This window comes from Gymnoscopelus braueri (genome assembly GCF_963280865.1).
Source record: "Gymnoscopelus braueri genome assembly, chromosome: 11".
Lineage (NCBI taxonomy): Eukaryota > Metazoa > Chordata > Actinopteri > Myctophiformes > Myctophidae > Gymnoscopelus > Gymnoscopelus braueri.
The window spans coordinates 20,939,305-20,957,469 of record NC_137613.1 but is presented as its reverse complement, the minus strand read 5'-3'; the positions used below and the strand labels follow the sequence as shown (position 1 = coordinate 20,957,469).

Below are 18,165 nucleotides of genomic sequence, written 5' to 3'. Positions count from 1 at the left end.
CATGCCCTGTGTCAGGGTTGCCATGTCCGCTTATTATAAGCGACTTTGGGCTTGTTTTTCTGTAAAGTCGCTTCTCACTTGTTTCGTTTTTTTGGGCTTGTTTCTAAAGTGTAGTTGCTTATTTGGGCTAGTTCCCTAATGTTAGTGTTTCATTTTAAAGTTTTTATTTCATCACTATTTTTTTTTTTAAATAGCAGATCTACAAGCTCGCGAAGGGCTCGCTTCTTTTGGGCTTGTTTACATAGATCTGGTTGCTGTTTCTCCCGCAAAATCTGGCAACACTGCCCTGTGTGACGCTAGAAGTGGTGTTTTGACTTTGTGGAACACAGTCTGTATGTGTGTATTTCTCGTCAGTCAGACATGTATATCTACACATCTATGGTCTTATGTGAGCTGTAGAACGCCTGGGAACGAGGTTTGCAGGTTCCTGCTTTGAGGAGCAGTCTTTAATGTTACTGACGCGCTCTCTTGTAGGTTACTTAGGTTACTTGACATTTCCACAACAAGGCAGCTAGCAGGCAGCTAACCGCTGGCAACCGGAACACTCGCCCCTAAACACGCTCGCCCCCATTTTCCCCGCGAACCAGCGGTTCTTGTATTTGTTTTACTGAGGATAAGGTTAGAAATAAGTTTAGGGTTAGTAGGTATAGTTTTACTGGGGTCAAGTTTAGTAATACGGTTAGGCTTTGGCACCGTTTTACTGAGGTTGCGTTTAGGAATAAGGGTAGGTTTAGTTTAGGCATAGTTTACTGAGGTTACGTTTAGGAATACCAGGCGAATACCGCCGCATTTGCCGCCCGGGGCGACTGTGTTTTGGGGCGAGCGTTTTGGTATTCGGCAGCTAACCGCTTCCTTCCTGGAGGAGCACTTTGTTTATTCATAGCGGCGTTGAGGCACTCCTCGCCTCACCACCGTTACACTAGCAGCCAGCTAGCATGCTGTTGTCGTCTGGTCAAATCGGGCGACTTATTGGGCTTTAATTTTCAGTCATGACCGAGTTAAGATGTCGGAAAACTGAGAAGCTTGGAGGGGAGGAAGGGGAAGACGAGGAGGAGCTGCATGAGGAGGAGGAGGAGGACGACTCACACACTACAAGTAAGTTGACTATCAGTCAAATCCTTCAGGGGTCTTCAACGTTTTTCAGCCCAAGGACCCCTTAGCTGAGAGAGAGATGAAGCAGGGACCCCCCCCCCCCCACTACATGTTGTATAAAATTGTGTTGCAGATCTTCATAGACTTGTTCACAGCACTGTCATCAGTGGTGGATTCATGTCAATGTGTATTTTCAGACATTAAACCACTTTAATGTAAACTTTACATTAAAGTGTAAAACCTTTGGCTCTGTAAACTCAGCTTGTAGATCTGCTATTGCTATCGACAATTGGTCCCCCCAGAATAGGGATGCTAGGGTTTAAGTGTTTAATAAAAAAAGATTACATAGAAATAGCTCCTATCGCACACAGTTTTGACGGCCCCCTGTAGTAACTAACTCTGAGGACCCCCCTAGGGGTCCCGGACCCCCTGTTGAAGACCCATGCTTTAACTCTGAGTGTACAAATGTAACCAAGTGGACGCATTTGGTTACATTTGTACACTCAGAGTTACAAACGGATTAATGAAAATACCATAATTCGTGGTATGCTAGTAGTAAAGGTCCCTGAACTACAGTGTCTGCCTGGTGGTGCAGGTGTGAATGAAGGTCCGTTGGGGGTAAACCCACAGGAGGAAGTGGCAAGTGCCTCAGCTGCTGCAGCTGGCAAAGAGGTGACGGATGAGGAGGATGTGAAGGTGGAGGATGAGGATGACAAGGAGGTGCAGGATGAGGAGGATGACAAGGAGGTGGAGAATGAGGATGCTCAAACTAAAGAAAAAGAGATCGGCAGCAATAAGTTGACTGCTGAAAGTTCCAGGGGAACCTCCAGTTGTAAGTATGCAGGTAAATTGCCAGACAATATATTCAATATATTCCAGGCGTAGTTAGTTAAGCAATTACTCTAATTCTGGGAACCCCAGCGTTAACTGAGACATCATCGCTACAACAGGCCATGTCACTGCCATCATTATTATCTCTTCACTTCTCAGCGGTGATTCTTCAGCGGGTGGTGAAACTGTTCTTTGGGTGTCTGGCAGCGGTTGCATGTGGCATGCTTTACGCTGTGTACCTCTCGGCCTACCATGACAGGAAGTTTTGGTTTTCAAGTAGACCGGTAGGTTGCATTATTGTCATCAGCCAAGTCACCTGACTGCAACTTCCACATCTGACTGCATCATGTTGTTGTTTTGTCCTGTACCTCAGGAGTTTGAGCGTGAAATCACCTTCCAGGGAGGCAGCGGCCTCTATTATTACTACTACAAGCACATGCTGTCAGCACCAACTTTCGAAAGAGGTGCAGTCATTTCTTCTCTATTAAATATATTGCTAGAACAAAATGTCAAAAAAATCTATTGTTTGTCTCTCCTCTGAAATTATTTTGGTCTTACCTCTTTATAGCCAAATAGCTAGATAATTTTGAAACTGCTCTGCAGTGCTCTCTCTTTATCAGTTTGTGTGGGTTCTTACCTCTTTGAGTTTTTTCAGGGTTTTACGAGCTGACTGTAGATAACAGGACAGTTGCTGGTCAGACCATCAATGCAGTGGAGCGGCTGTCTCTGTACCCAGAGATCATCACCAGCTTCATCTACAGAGTCACAGAAAGCCAGGTCAGTCCAGTGCCTCTCCAGGAAACACAGAATAGTGTCTTATAGTTAGTCTCTTAATATTGGTAACCATTACAGTGCATCTCTGTGTACTCTGTAGACAGTAGGCCCTGTGCATAACTGTAGTCCCAGCACGGCAGCGGATTTAAACCGTTAACTAAAGGCTAAATAAAAGATTGAGTGCATTGTGATATGTATACTACTGGTTTTGACAGAACAGCTTTTATTACCCCATGAGATTTATTATAGAGCTTAAAATGTTTAGAACCATAATCTCCCGCTGTGTGTGTTGACCCTGTGGTAAATGAGCCACAATTAGCCAAAACGTTTGCATGCATGCACCATTAGAAACTATGGATACTCTCATACAATATTAGACAAAGTAAAAAGTGGCTTCTAATGTCGACTTTAATTGTACTGTACATGCTTGAATTTGTGTGTGGAAAAATTATTGAGGTGTCAGTCAGACTATCCTCTTTCTGCATCCATCAGGACTTGATAGAGCCAATTTATTTCTACATCGGAGCAGTGTTAGGCCTTCAGGCGGTCTATGTCACTGCCCTGTTCGTGTGTAGCTGGGTGATGAGTGGTAGCTGGGTAGCAGGTATGCTGGCTGTGGCCTGGTATGTCATCAATAGGTGAGTGGAATCCCATTAGGTCATTTATGTTGCTATAATATCAGTGGTTCTCAAACTTTTTCATGTGAAGAACCCCCAAAATGATATGGATTTGGCCGCGGACCCCTATCTCAAAATATGTTGTTCCGGGGACCCCAAGAAGCAAAGATTTTAATTTTAAAAAATCGCTTTAATAATATATATATTCAAAGATTTGCACACATTTTCAAGATTTCTCAAAAAATACAAGCTCATAGCGTGGCACCGAGTGCCGTGCTATGAGCTTGTATATCTGCTATTTTTGAATAGCCCAAAGTATAAAATATGGATAAAGTGTTACACAGATGCGTTCCCGGACTTAATGGGTTAAAGGTTCGATGACATTCATTTTCACTTTTTTTATTTTTTATGTTTTTTTGGGGGTTTTATGACCTCAATTACACCCAAAAAATCTGAACTTTGAACATTCAGTGGATTTTCTGTGGTCTGGGGTTTTCTGAATAATTAGGCTGAAAAGTAATCTGAGCTTGGCCCTTCGACAGTGAGGTCACAGTCAATTAATCCCGCCCACTCTCCTCCTCGCCCCTCCCCTCCCCTATCCTTTCCTTTGGGGGGGGCGGAGCAGAGGCGATGATTGACAGGCAAAATCCCTCACCAGCGACACCCGCAGGCAAAGATTTCTTTTTTCATTGCAGTTGAAAAGGCTTTAGAAATGTGAGACAAAAACACCTACAGTGAATCACTGGAGTGGAATTTTCAGTTAAAACTTTTTGTACACGTTTGAAGGACCAGGACAAAGACTCTGAATGTGGTGTAAACATGAATGTCATGATACCTTTAAGCATACTTATTGGAAAACAAACCTGAGAACCTCACTCCTGTTTTATGGGAAAACATTGTCCATTTTATTTCTAGCATTCATTATTTCCCTTATTGGCCCTTATAATATATCCATAACTGTTGTAGTCGGTGATATGTTAATAAGTGTCCAATTCTTGAAATGCGTGTATTTACTCTTGCAGGTGTATGACACCAACTCACTAACGCCAACAATATAATTTTTATTTACCATTTATTTCCCCCAGATCAGATACAACCAAAGTGGACTATGCCATTCCTCTGCGAGAAAACTGGGCTCTGCCTTACTTCTCCTGTCAAGTGGCAGCCTTGACAGGATTCCTTAGTAACAACATCAGCCCTGCCACAGAGGTGAGTGTCTCATTATCTTGATCCATCTTTATTATTATAATTAACCACTATCAACAATATTTTTTATTTAGAATGTGTCCACTGCTACGTAACCTTTGAAGACTTTATATAATGACATTGATATATATAAATTGTTTCTCTTCAATCCTCTAGATGTTCTGCTATCTTTCTATGAGTGCCACCACATTTATCTTCCTTCTGGTCTGGGAACACAGCCATTATGTGCTCTTCTTTCAAGCCCTGGCTCTCTTCCTGCTCGACTCCTTTGACCTGGTTCCAAGCCGCAAAGTAATAAACTCCTTACATTCCTCCCCACCCTGTTAAGAATACATTTCCTAACTCATTAAATACCAAACCTACCACTATAATATTGTTCCCTTTTTTAAACCCCTTTGTTTAGATTGTAAAATATTTGATTTTGATGATAATCTTGTCTTATAAGCTTACAATTTGTTGTTGTCTCTTTCTGCCATCATGTCTATCTCTATGATGCACAGATGGCTGACATTCACAAGGTGTACCTCAGTGCCATGTTCCTGGCCTATGTGTTCCAGTTCCAGAACCCCGTTCTACTCAGCTCCCCTATGCTCAGCCTCCTGATAAGCTCAGTGCTTGCGAGGTACTTTCAGGTAGAGTTAGCTCCTCTCTCAACCATTGCACAGTAGATGGACCGACATGAACAGATGACATGTCAACAATACATCATTTCACATTATTGGCATTTTGAACATTGTTTTTTTTTGTGTCTTGCCTAGAGTAAATCCCCTTAGAAAGAAACATTCATAGAAAAAATGTATACACCCACATACAATTAATTCATTAATGAACAAACGGGACCTTCCTCCTGATGAAGGTCCCTATGTACCCAAAATGTTGATTAATTAATAAAGCAGAGAAAAGTGTGCACGGGAGTATATTTTTTCTATTAACATATCTGTCCTTACAAATTAAGTTAGAAATCCTTACCATGCTGTCTAGACTTACCAACATCAAAACTACCATCATTTTGTGATGTGCGCAGCTACCATCAGACCAGGGTAATGTTTTCAAATCATCTCTAGGTGCAGGTGTGCTTCCTCTGAGTGCTTCTTTAGCAGTGGGTGCTCATCTACAGAAACAACTAGCTAAAAAGAACCACCAAAGTGGAAATATCGGGACTCCAAAATTGAAGACTCTGATACACATTCTTATATTCAGAGCAGGCTAACGTGTTTCGGCCTCATCCTTCCTCAGAGCAGATTTATTTTGATCATTGGGTGGGTGAGGTTTACTGTATCAGGGCTGTTAAAGTAATGTATGCCACAGTCACAAATTCCACCCATAAAGTATCTAACCAAACATTTAATAAAACACTTTTGTCAAGAGCCTTTCATGCCTGTACATTAGAAGTAAGGCACCGACTTAGAACGTCCTAGCACTTACTGTAGCACTGCCACTGAGCAGTTCCCATGGGCCAGATTCAGATCTAAGGCCAATTTCTTGCTCGGGGCACTGGCAGGACTATGTCCCTAACATGCAATACTTTTGATGTGGGAGGAAACCAGACAGGTGGGCAATATGCAAACTGTCCATATTCAGGTTTGCAATCAGGATCTTCTGGATGTGGGGAAACAGTGCTTAGCACTGAGACACTCTCAAGTACCTTTGCAATTTGCTTTTATTGTTCTCTGTGAAAAGTGCGTAAAGTCATTCCATTTCTGATTTCAGAAAAACATGAAGACAGGGACCCTGATGGCTAGATTGAGGAAACTGTTCCTGCATTTCTACTTGGTCTTTACCACAGGAATCACCTTCAGCTATGTGGTCAAGGTAAACCTGAAAACAGGGATGCTGTATTTAATAATGTGCTACATCAGTCTGGGAAGTCTGACTGCTTCTATATGTGTACAGAATGCAAGTCTTGAAGTAAAGAAAATCGTTAACACTTTACTTAAAGGTTGGATCGACAATGCATTATAATCACATTTATAATGCTTTGTAATGCACTTATTAGGCTTCATAACACTCCTCATGAATGCTAATAATTATGCATGACAACTTATAACAAGATTTATGAAGTATAGTATAAGTGCTGGTGCATTATAAGGTCAGTGTAACAACACACTATAACTACCATCAGTTATAAAGTGTCTTTTTGTATAAACAAAAAATCTATATACTTAGGGCTCTGCTAAATGCCTAAATTGTAAATTGATCAGTGTTTGACTATTTGATTTAGATTGTCCTTACTTTCCACATTTAAAAAGCATGGATTGCCGCCATGCTAGCATATTGAAATACTTCACTGCTGTTGATGTAAATAGTCAATATGTTGATATAAGAGGTGTGTGTGTTGTTATGTTCAAATAGCATTCATAATTGTGCAGCTCTAGATGGGAAAAGGTGTACAACGTGCCTTTGCACTAGATGCAGCTCACTGCATCTAGCTTCTTGTAGTGACTGTTTTTGTGTATTCATTCACAGAAGCTTTTACCAATCAGTGAAGATGACTTCATATTGAAGTTCCTTGAAGTGAAATTTGGGCTGATCTCAACAACGTGAGTTTATTTATCTTGCATGTTTTCCCATATGTTGCGGTACATAGGAAAAAATACTGGCTTTTAACAGCAGCCATTATTAGTATATCAGTGAACCCCTTCTATTACAGTATATATGTCTCTCTCCGTGTTCAGCTCTACCGTATATATCCATGTCTCTCGTACTGTACTTTTACCATATCTTTCTAAATAAAGTATTCAATCAATCAATCAATCTCAATATCTCTCATTTAGGGATTTTATATCTATAATAATCAAATATTTATTTCTCTAAGTGACTTTGTCACCAATCACCTGCTGTGCCAAGAGGGATTCCAGACCCCCACTCAGGACCTGTTTCTGCGGCTGACTCAGGCCTCAGTGCTGCCTTTTTACATCCTGGTTCTCATGGTCTGTTTGCTGTCCACCCTGCAGACCATTTACAGAAGACTCAGGTTAGAATCTGGAGTGATTGGTGTAAATAGTGCTCGATCTGAGCTTTCTTGTTGTTGTTTTTTCTTCGGTATTAGCATATCCTGAGGAAAATAATCTGTGATCGGTATCAGCCCCAAAAATCCTGATCAGAGCACCCCTACCCAAAGTTAAATTTTTTGATTAATACTGTATGTTTTTACTCTTTTTCAGTGGCCAGCCAATGAAAACCGACCTCAAACTTGAGGATGGGCGAATAGGGGAGCAGCCTGAGGTCATCTATCATGTTTTCCACTCACTGCTGTTTGGAGGACTGGCTATGGTTTTTGAGGGGTATGTTTATACACAGACAATCCTGAGTGTTCATTTAGGACACTTAGACACTAAGCCTGGAGGGGGGATCGAACCGGGGATCCTGCAGGGGAAGTTCAGTTGTCAGTGGCAGTACAGCAGTAATGAAACACAGGACAGATACAATTAAGGGGTAGTAAAATACTACTAATAGAAATAAGAAAAATAGTAAGTAGGTAGTAAAGCTCAGTCACACAGAGCTTGAATATTATTATATACATGATATAATATAATAAAGTGAAAACCAGCTGGATTTTACACCGCATCAACCTGGATGAATGAGGCATCACCAAATGATTAGTTATAATAATGATTACGCATTTTCGGATTTATTCGTCACTCTCCCATTTTTTTTTCTTCTTCTTCTTTGGTGGTTCTTTTTGTTTCTATATTTGTATAGATTTTTTCAGGTTTTTCTTTGACTGTACATAACACCACATTCATCCTACATAAGCCCATTCCCACCCTTCCCACCGACTACACAATTACCCTCGATTACACAAATCTACACAAACCACGTACAACACAGGGCCCAGGGGTATAAAAGGAAACAAAACCATTAAAAACTTCTTCAGAAGCCAAAATACAATGTTTAAGATTAATAATTCATGAAACATCAGTTCAACCTCTGAGGAAATTCAGATTCAAAATAAGAAAGAAATGGTTTCCAAACCCTTAAAAACTTCTGCTTTAAACCATATCTATTGTTTTTTTAATTGGTATCATGTTTTTATGTATTTTATCAGTGTATTATTGTCTATATATTATATATTTACCATAAGTGGCAGCAGGATGCAGTCATTACATAATAGTTGATTTGTTAACTTTCTTTGTCATGCAGGATGAAGTATTTATGGACCCCATACGTCTGTATGTTCACAGCGTTTGGTGTGTGCTCTCCAGACCTCTGGATGACTATCTTCAGGTGGCTCAAACTCAAGTCCGTTCATCCTGTTGTGCTGGTGAGACACGTTGAATACCATTCTAGTTGTCTAATATGTCTGCCAAATGGTATTCCTATCTAAGTTATTTTGCGCTTGTGATACTCAAGTTTCACGCATTCATCAAGCAGACTTAAAGCTTTATGTTGTGCTTTAGTTTTGGTCTTTTTATGTTTCTTAGATAGGCTTGATGTTTTTATGTTGCACTGCAAGTGGCTGAGGGGGAACAGTATTTCATATTCTTTATGTATGTAAGTACATAGGGAAATTGACAAATAAAGTGATTCTTGATTCTTGAGCTAGACTATGTAACCTTTTAGTGAATAAATGGTTATCCTGACTAATCTGTATGGTAACGTATGTTAGTACAATATAACTTACACAATTGGGGTGGTTGTGTTTGTTAAATGGTTGACAAGTTTTCAATCAAAATGAAATTTCTCCCCTGAGCAAGCAGACAGGATGTAGTAGCTTAGAGGTAAAAACTGGGTAACCGGGGTTCAAATCCGGGATAGGACATGAAAGTTACATAGCTTTAAGGCTTGTAGTGATGGGTCGTTCATGATCGATTCTTTCAAAATAACTAGTTAATTGCCGTGAATGTGAACGAGCTCATTCACTTCCTGAAACTGTTACGTTCACGCTATCGTTCATGCCCCCCATCCCCTCCCCCCAGTACACACTAGTAAATGGCGCTACTGAACGAGAACGAATCATTTGAACGAATCATTGCCGTGAACGTGAACGAAATCGCTCATTTACTTTTTTTCCCACCACTGCCTCCTTGCTGTTAAGTGTTAAGTATTGTCTTATTTGTCTCCCTGCAGGCACTAATATTGAGTACAGCAGTGCCGACCATCATTGGTTTCAGTTTGTGGAGAGAGGTGAGGGTTGATTCTTCAGACTCATCTTTATTGTTCAGTTTATTGTCGTTTCACTTTATCACCGCTTGATATTCACGTTCAGTGTGGATGTACTTATGACTGTGCAATGCTCAGTCTTAAAATAAATACTTGAGCATTGCCGTATTTCTTTATCTCATTTGCCTTCCCCTCTCTCTGCAGTACTTTCCACGTGTCCTAGCAGAGCTGAATGAACTTCAGGAGTTCTATGACCCAGATACAGTAGAGCTGATGACCTGGATCAAGTTAGTCATCAAATTTCTCCACTGTATGCAATGCATGAAAGAATGGGTTGTTGTTTTTTAAACATTATTGCATTATTCAGTCAACGCAGGCCCCGGAGTCTGGGCTGTATTTGCTACGGCCAGACTATGAATTTGCCTTTAAGCTATAATATTTTATATATATTTATATATAACATTTTCTATAACATTTCAGGAGTCCTGAGTTGGTGTTGGCTAGACCGCACTCTCGCATCGCATAACATTTTAATATCATGCCACATTACTTTTCAGCCTGTCACTCTGGTTTGCACAGTAATGATGTAATGACAGTCCTTTATTATATCCCTTCCCCCCACTGCTCTGTGTCTTTTCATCTGACATAATGTCTTCATGAGGCACTTCCTAGTGGAACACTTGTGTAGGCCGTATATCTGACAGACACATCAAAGCACTATGTTTGACTATGATTACAAATTGTGTCCTAGAGAGGGAGTGAGACATAGTCAGATAGAGACGGATGTATTTTGACATTACTGCATCCAATATTGTGTTAGTTTTAGTTATATATTATACTCTTATAGGTACTGTAGTATAGTGCATTACATAACTAACTACAGAAAACCAAAGGGAAAACAAATGCAGTGCGAGGCAGGTTTTTCATTATTCCTTCTAACACAACACATACATTCAAACCATTCAAGCATCTGTTTTTGTGCATTAATGTCAATAAGAGGGCAAACCAATGCTAGACATAACTACTTATAGTTATAGGAATATTTATTCAAACATACACATGTCAACAACTTAATTTAATGACCACAGACCTCTCTCTGTGCCATTAAAAAAGAAAGTAACTTGACTGGGGTTTATGCAGAATACAAAGCCATCCTTCCCCCTTAGCTTGTTTTGTTTATATTACTGTATAGATTGTGTGGCGGCCAGCTAATTGGATAAATCCATTGTAATAGTATAAAGCGGCTCTGGACGAGTGGAGTGGGTCAACTGTGGGTTGCACTTAGCCACCACGCTGTGGCAGAAAAAGCAGCATGCATACCAAACAAATTAATGTGTTACATCCGCTAGCTATGCTAGTGCACGACAGTTGGGAAGGCCTCCCCTATTGGGCGGGCGCCTAGGCGGGGCTTCTTTCCTCTACATTAGAAGAGTTGGGAACGGTGGGCGTAGTCACATTCTAATACAGCCCGAATACCCCATCTCCGCACCGGCCTCAGTGGCGCACCTCAAAAAAGTATAGATAAAGTATAGTTTTGGACCCGAACCGTGACGGAGGGGCGCAGTCTCAAGCGAACTTGAGCCACGAGAGGCACCACCGAGCACGCGAGTTGCCGTGCCGAACGTTGCGAAGTTCGCTTGTGCCTACTCAGCCCCGTCCGAGTTATGTAACGAACAGAATCGTAAATGATGTTGTGGGGACTGCGTTTGCCCCAACTGCCACTCAAAGTGACTACTGGTTAATCACAGCGCGTCTTTGCCGGGACTTACTTACCGTGCACTAACATAGCTTGCGTTACATCCAGTCTGAAAACTGCTGACAGTTGCTTTCAAAACCGGAATAAGCGTTTAACACACCTAGAGCAGCACAGCATTATTTATACTATATTTTAATAATTGATATTATTTGAGTTATTTGAAATGTTTGTGTACATGATCAACTGTATACTTGCCCCCATCCCTATCATTTTTGTTTTCTCCCTCACTCACTGTTCTCTCTCCTCTTCATTACAGGAGACACGCTCCAATGGCAGCTGTGTTTGCTGGCAGTCCTCAGCTGCTGGGGACAGTGAAGCTATGTTCAGGGTGGTCTGTGACCAGTCTGCCCCTTTACTCAGACAGCCTGCTGAGGAGGAGTGAAGATGTGAGTACCACGCACACCTTTCTTGCAAAATAACAGAAAGTTACATGAGGGTATTAGACCATACGGTACCGCAAGACAAAATAGTATTTTACAAATTGCCGGGCGCTCTATATAGAAATATTTATTCATGGACTTGTAGTAATGTTTTACTGTCTAGCATTCTAGCATACTGAGAAGCGCTGCATTCTGCTGCTCATAGCTTGTGAACACTAAACACAACTCACAACAACAGAACAATGCATCACCCTTGGTTCCATTCCCACCAAAGGGGGATTGCAAACCCATATTTATTAGAGATGCCGCGACAGATCGGTTATGGGCCCGATATCAGCTAAAAAATGGAGATCGAATCGGATCGCAGCGAAAATGACCGATCAAACGCTCCGATCAAAAACAATCCATTCCAGTACTCCAATCCAGCACTTCTAACCAGCACGTTGTGAAACTTTGTTGACTATGATTCTGGAGAGGTTATGTTCTTTGTTTGAGTAATATCACTTGATCAATCCTTTTTTAGCATTTAGTTTTAACATAACATCAGTAATAAAAAGTAAAGATAAAAAACGCAGAGCGTGGACTGCGGTCGTGGCCGTGTGCCACATGTGGTACGGGCTGACACATTCGTGCAAGCAACACAGAAGTGCGTAGCGCGTCCTTATCAAGACTTCATTAAAATTCTCCGTCACCCACACAAGTATGTTTATAAATACCTTGTGACTGTGAAGTTATATCACCAGCCGATCAAACGATAGGATTTGAAACGCAAATGACAGATTTTGGTTGAATTAATTAATTGACACTGGCTTTTGCGACGCGAGCCTCTCTCTCGCAGTGGTGTAAAGTAACCAAGTACATTTACTCAAGTACTGGGATCGAAGCGGAGCCCCGGGGGGGGGGATCAACATGAGATAGACAGTATAGAGACTATTATGTGCCGTATCGGATCGGAATTAATCGGAATCGGATCTGTTTTGATGCTGCCTGATCGGGATCGGATCGCAAAAACCTTGATCGCAGCACCTCTAATATTTATTCTATTTGAAGATTTTAGTTTTTGTTATTTCATATGTTATCTTTTCTTTTACATTGACAAATTATTAAACCAAACCCTTTCCCCCCCCTTTCTTAACAGACTTACCAGGTTTATGCAATGAGGTCAGCAGAGGATGTCTACAAAATTCTGACCTCTCACAAGACAAACTATGTGATCATTGAAGAGTCACTTTGTAATGAGCTTAATCATAGCAAGGGCTGCAGGATCAAAGAACTGTTAGACGTTGCAAATGGACATGTGAGTATATGGACATCTACTGTTAACCCCCCATTCCTAATAGATAAATGTATATTTGATAAACAAGTACTTGTTTCATTGATATTGAGCACAGAGATAAAACTGCTACAAACATAACATTCCAAAAGGATGTTGCATTAAGGTGCCCATCATTAAAACATAACCTTGTACAAATACTGTAAATATGTATGAGGAACTGCATAATGATGACATCCATATCTTCTTTTGAACACTGAATGTCACTATCCTCCTCTCCCAATCAGGTGGTGTATGACAGAGGGGAGGTGTATTCTTTCTCCAAGCACGGAAGGTTCTGCCAAGTGATAAAGTCTAACTATTCGCCTTACACAAACTACTTCACCAGAGTTTTCTGGAACCGCTCCTTTCATGTGTACAAAGTGAACTCTGTCATCTCATTCCAGTACTAGTTACAGTTTCAGGGGTGTCAAACTACCAACCTGCGAGCCCAAACTGGCCCGCAGGAGGATTTTTGCGGAAAGGTAAAACAATTATTACAAAATGTGTTAATTGAACACACAATATTCGCATCCATTCTCTATGCTTGAATGGCAACCGCTCTCCTCATGCCTCTGCCACACTGGCAAAGGGGCTGTTGTGTGTTCATTGAAAACAGCAGGTAAATCACCCACTGTGGGTAAGCACCTACCATGGTCACACTTGCATTTTCTTATCCCTGTGTGCCAGTGCTGCACTGAAGAATGTGAGGCACAGAGAATCGGGGACCTTGCAGGAGATTTTTATACTCAACTAAAAAACAAAATGAAGTAATTTATTGCTTTCTCTGTAAACACCAAGTATTAGTGTGCTGATGCATCTTTGAATGTCACTGAGAAATGTGTGGTTCTGGTGCCAAGGTGTTATGTAGTAAAAGCCTGAAAATGGACACTGCCAGCTCAGTAATCCAAATACATTTTATTACAGCCAATGGACTTGCCCATCAGCAATTTGAGGCCCTTTTATCAGAAAAAAATATATTTTCAATGGCCTACTGGCCACACTCATGTCCACTGGTTAAACAGAGTTGCTGTGCTCAAACAGTTGATTCAATTGAGCTACGTCTGGAAATTGGACTACGGTATTCATGAACAACAGCTTACAAACAGTGCTTGAATTTTGCTTGTAGAATTTTGCAGACGATTGTAGATCTCCACCTACAAACGAATCATGTCACTGCCACAATATGAAGGGCTGCCCATAAGACTGGTTGAGCAAAGTGATTAGAGACTGACTTGTGAATCTAGAATTTGGCTGGTACTCATCAGAAGAGGACCAGTTCTGTTCAACTTTGCCCCCCTCCAAACCCCTGTATTACTTAAAATGATGTACTACCACTTACTGGTGAGGTGAATCTAGATATGCATGTTGGGAATGCTGTGCACATTTGCGCACATCATTCGCCCAGTGCTTTTGAAGCTTTTGAAGGAAATCCCACAAAATGGTGGATTTCATTTGGACCAAACCGTCAACTGAGTTTCATAGTTGGATGAAGTCCTTATGAGGCCAAATGATGGAGAGAGTACCCATTTATCAGCTTCAATTTGATAGTGTTCCAGTTCCAATTTTGTATCATTTCTTGGTGTAATTTCTTCCAATTTCACTTGTCTATCCTGTATGAATTCTGGGAGACCCGTCACTGAACAAACACTCTATAGCAATGATTACTATCACAATGTAGAGCTATTTAACATTTATTTTAACAACAAAAATATCACTTACCCTACCTTTTAAGCTGTTTTGGCTTCTACTTGGAATTGTCCTATTTGTGCAAAATCGAAGGTTGTGTTACAGAGTGCCAAACCCTATTAACAATAAAATATTTCCATACATTTATAGACCATTAGGCTTCAAGTTCTGATTATAACCATATTAACACTGCCATGCAGACACTGTCATAGAACAGTGTATACAATTACAATAGGTATTCTGAAAGGCCATTGGATAGTGCAGGTGGAAAATTGATAAATTATGAAATGCTAATAAAAATGTATAGTCCTAGACCAGAAATAATCAGTTGCCTAAGAATGTTACATATGAGTTTGACACCCCTGGCCTAACCACTGAGCCAAGATTGGATTTCTTATCCATTTTAAGTGTCTCAAGTCACATCTCCATATTACACACATTGCAGTATTGGGTGTTGTGCTTGGAACATTCTATGAGGGTTTACTTGTCTTTTGAGTTTCTGATGTGAAAGTGAAGAGCCTGAGATGTGATGCATTGCTTTCACGGTGATGAACCCTATACTGTATTTATTGGGTCTCTCATCACATTAGATTTGCAAGTATGCCATGTCAATCACTGTACTGTATTTTGTTTTCCTGGAACTGTGATGGATTATGTGAAAGAAGATATCCGTGTGAGATTAATATGTCCACGATTCTGTACAATTTTAATCATTTTTCCTTTTCTTTTTATGCAGCGCATGTGTACAGAATGTACTGTGTGATTTTAAGATTGCTGCTTAAAGTATTCTCTGCCTTTGTTAGGATGGTGTGTGATTGTTTGCTGCCTGTGGTGTGATGGTGTGTTCTGTAAAGGGGAAATTGTCAAACAGGATGAGCTGTGCTCACTCGGTAAATCCTAATTTATACTTTGACATATGATTCTTATTTTTTGTATTCCGAGGCAATCCGTTTCGTATTTTATGAGCATGATTAAATCTGCGTCACAAGACAAAACCTGTGGTGGTGATGTCCGGTTGAAAGCTACTGGACATGCAACACATTTTGTTGGTTGTAAAAAGAATGCACTCACCAGCAAAATGCCCTGTTGTCGACAGTTCCAGAATCCAGACCTGATATGTTTTGAAGTTTTGTTTTCTGGTCAATTCAATCTAATTTACCTTTACTACTGTCCAGTTACATAAGAAAAAAAGGGTACAAAGTAAAATCTACATTGTTAATTTACTTCAAAAGTGTAAAATATAACTTTTAATCCCCGCTTCAGTAGTGAGGGCTGGTTCTGAATCTACTCATTTTTTGTTACACATTCATTTATGACAACTTATAACGATGACAAGGCCACTACATGCTACTATTTTAGGTGGTCACCCTTTTGGTTTATAGTATTCCAACCTAACCTAATGTAACAGCGATAGGCTCCTGACCTATGGACCAGGCAGTCAGTGGGCCAAGTGGCTCAGGAACAGTTGGTTACCAAGGCTTACTTATGGGTTGCAAAGCTGCTGTAGACGCTAGTTTTAAGTGGATATGGAAATTTGGAATTTTCTATTGTGTACTGTACTCTATAGTAAAAGTCTGCCATTTCTAATTCCCTCCAAAACATATAGACCATTCTGTGGGATTTTAGGATGAGGTCAAAGGTCAACATACTAGCACACTGAGCAAGCAGAATACTGTATGTTTTATGTGTTGCCTTATGATTGTTTTAATTATTAAACTTTCAAAGTAATGCTTATTTTGTCTCCTACGTTTTGTAAATTTTTTCAAGGCTTCAAGTTGTGTATCCCTTTATAAAGAGGAGTCTTCGCAATTTTACACATAACTGGTCAAAGTTCTAAATGTATTGAGGACATTCGAACTGCGTGATTAGACCTGCAGTACCAGTAGAAATGGGAAGGTATTTCCCGTTCAAACATTCAGAGCTCTGCGTGGATATTGACCAGTAAAGTATGTGGGAATTAAACACCTTGATCTGAAGGCCCAAGTGGTAAGCCTACTTGAGCAATGACCATAGACCAGTGGTGGAAATCCTTAACTTAAGTAAAAATATTAATACTGCAATGTAGAAATACTAGAAATAATAAGTCTGGAATTAAAAATGTACTTGAGTCAAAATACAAAAGTATTGGTATCAAAATGTACTTAAAGTACCAAAAGTAGAAAGCACTCATTATGCAGAATGTCCCATTTTACAAGTTTTCAATATAAAAATCTTTTGAAAATAGCAGATCTACAAGCTCACAATGCATGGCATCACCGCATTGTGGGCTTGTAGATCAGCTATTTTCAAATGACATAGAAATGTATAGGGCTGAAGTGGGTAATGTATTTTAATAATCAAAATCTAAAAGTAACTAAAGTTTTCAAATAATTTAAAAACTTTAAAGAGTAAAAAGTTAAATATGCAACACTGAGATGTAGTGGAGTAGAAGTAAACGTATTGAAAATTGGAAATACTCCAGTTAAGTAAAAAATACCTCAAAATTGTACTTGAGTATATGTACTTAGTTACTTTACACCACTGCCATAGACCAAATGACATGATTAGCCTATGCTAGCTACCACTGAGGTGTTCAAATGTGTTCTACTAAAGCTCAATTGTATTCTAAACGTCTAATATCAGCCAATCGTTTAGGTTATTTTTGAGTGTGTAGGGAGCACAGCACAGATGCTTCACACTGCGCCACTGTTACTGAGAGTACGGTAGATGAGAAGTGACGTCACATGTACGCTCGGAATTCCGAACAAAAACAAAATGATGCACCAGCACCACCTTGTGGCACCATCTGGCATTGCATTTACCAACTGACTTACCATAATAGATTATATATATTTATATAATTAAAGAATGTAAAGGTGCCCAGAAATACCAGGTGCCCTCTGTTCCGGTTACCGTACAATATTATCTTTTTTAAAAGTTGCCTTGAAGTTAACCCTAACAAGTCTCCCCACATCCACACACACACGCCGTGGCATTTGTAACGTACATATTTCCATAAAAACAACTGCGTCAACAGAAAATAAATCTCGACTTTTACAAATGTTACGGTATCGCAAGGCATCGCGATAACGTAGACATGCCATATTTGGGCAACGCACCTTGGCCTCTTCACTGATTGTGATTGGCCAAGCCAACCTGTCAGCGTCGCGGATTGGCCGAGCCTTGTGCCGCTGTATGATTGTAGGTAGGAGCGCGCGGTTTGAACCTTCAGTGTTCTTGCAATACTCGACTCAAGCGGTACTGTTGTTGACTCGCTCTTCTTCACCGACGACGCTTCATCAACTGCCATTATTGAGATCGCCCCACATCGACGCATTCTCGAAGTATCATTGATCCAACTAGCTAACCTTTCGGTTCGGAATCGGTTGTATTATATTAAGAGTTCCAGAAACTTTGAGCTTGCAC

At 40.4% G+C, this 18,165-nt stretch overlaps 1 protein-coding gene across 2 annotated transcripts; it reads left to right on the top strand.

The window, feature by feature from the left end:
• Positions 1–301: 301 nt before the first annotated feature.
• Positions 302–15,755, top strand: LOC308095236 (putative C-mannosyltransferase DPY19L4). 2 transcript variants are annotated; one of them, XM_080442217.1, is made up of 19 exons: positions 302–1,095; positions 1,688–1,924; positions 2,083–2,207; positions 2,297–2,387; positions 2,579–2,700; positions 3,190–3,335; positions 4,400–4,523; positions 4,677–4,811; positions 5,021–5,152; positions 6,231–6,332; positions 6,987–7,060; positions 7,336–7,494; positions 7,685–7,804; positions 8,664–8,784; positions 9,591–9,647; positions 9,828–9,910; positions 11,636–11,765; positions 12,898–13,056; positions 13,320–15,755. In XM_080442217.1, exons 1-19 carry the CDS (start codon positions 990–992, stop codon positions 13,482–13,484), a joined length of 2,388 nt encoding a protein of 795 aa, XP_080298343.1. In that variant the 5' UTR covers positions 302–989; the 3' UTR covers positions 13,485–15,755. The 2 variants fall into 2 exon arrangements, with proteins under 2 accessions (XP_080298343.1, XP_080298342.1); XM_080442216.1 differs by having other exon boundaries at positions 1,688–1,936.
• The last annotated feature ends 2,410 nt before the right edge of the window (positions 15,756–18,165 follow it).